This window comes from Solanum stenotomum, chromosome 9, assembly GCF_019186545.1.
Source record: "Solanum stenotomum isolate F172 chromosome 9, ASM1918654v1, whole genome shotgun sequence".
In the NCBI taxonomy this organism is placed as follows: domain Eukaryota; kingdom Viridiplantae; phylum Streptophyta; class Magnoliopsida; order Solanales; family Solanaceae; genus Solanum; species Solanum stenotomum.
Window position 1 is genome coordinate 41372788 of NC_064290.1, and position 1103 is coordinate 41373890.

A 1103-nucleotide genomic window follows, 5' to 3' on the forward strand; every position below is an offset into this window, starting at 1 on the left:
GAGTAAACGGGGTTGAGGTTGTCGGTCTTCCTTCAAAAGATTCAAGGGTGGTGATAAAGTTCATCAAGAAGCACATTTTCACTTGCTTTGACTGATAGAGGTAAGAATTTCATTAACCATCTAGTTAAAAATCTTCTTCCTAAGTATGGTATTCGTCATAAAGTTGCTACAACTTACCATCCTCAAACGAGTGTCCAAGTGGAGATTTCGAATAGAGAGGTGAAGCAAATTTTGCAGAAAATGGTGAATGCACAGAGGAAAGATTGGTCTAACAAGTTAGATGATGCGTTGTGGGCATATAGGACTGTGTATAAGACACCCATAGGGACTTCTCCCTATCACATAGTATTTGGGAAAGCATGTCATCTTCCGGCAGAATTAGAACATCAAGCTTATTGGGCAATTAAGAGGTTGAACTTGGACCCCGAGCTGGACGGTAGAAAGAGAGTGAACCAACTGCATGAACTTGAGGAGTTAAGGCTCCACGTGTATGAGAATGCCAAGCTTTACAAAGAAAAGATGAAGAGGTAGCATGACAAGAACATAATTACTCGTTCTTTCGCTCTAGGAGAAAAGGTACTACTCTTTTACTCTAGATTGAGGTTATTCCCCAAAAAACTAAGGTTTAAATGGAGTGGTCCTTTAGAAGTGGTAAGAATGACACAACATGGGGTTGTTGAACTTAAAGGTGAGACTGGCCCTACGTTCTTGGTAAATGGGCAAAGAGTGAAACACTACTTTGGTGTGGATTCGGATCGTGATCAGGAAGCTCTTGAGCTAAATGATGAATGATCCAAGTTGCGTCGTGCCGCGACGTTAAATCAAGCACTATACGGGAGGCAATCCGTGAATAATATGTAATAGATAGGTAGTTCGTTTTTGAAGTATTATTAGTTTTAGTGTAGTTTTAATTCTTAGAATCTAGGAATTACTTTTAATTATCAATTTTAGCTAGATAGCATTTTTCATTATTTGTAACTTAGTTTGTAATAGTAAAGATTGAAAAAAAAAATCATTGAAGTCAGGCACACTGACAGGCACACCGCGCCTGGCATTGACATTTAGAGCGCCTCTTCAGGCACCTTAGAGGGGTGACGCCCCTC

General features: G+C 39.9%; 1 protein-coding gene across 1 annotated transcript; it reads left to right on the forward strand.

Annotated features, from left to right (window-relative positions):
• The first annotated feature begins 240 nt into the window (after positions 1-240).
• On the forward strand, positions 241-792 carry LOC125877531 (uncharacterized). Its single transcript, XM_049558798.1, has 2 exons — positions 241-527; positions 624-792. Exons 1-2 carry the CDS (start codon positions 241-243, stop codon positions 790-792), a joined length of 456 nt encoding a protein of 151 aa, XP_049414755.1.
• The last annotated feature ends 311 nt before the right edge of the window (positions 793-1103 follow it).

Bases quoted from the DNA above. Each gene is read 5' to 3' on its own strand.
- LOC125877531 (XM_049558798.1), top strand. From the start codon at position 241: ATGGTGAATGCACAGAGGAAAGATTGGTCTAACAAGTTAGATGATGCG. The intron at 528-623 runs GTAGCATGACAA...CAAAAAACTAAG, and splicing joins TACAAAGAAAAGATGAAGAG to GTTTAAATGGAGTGGTCCTT.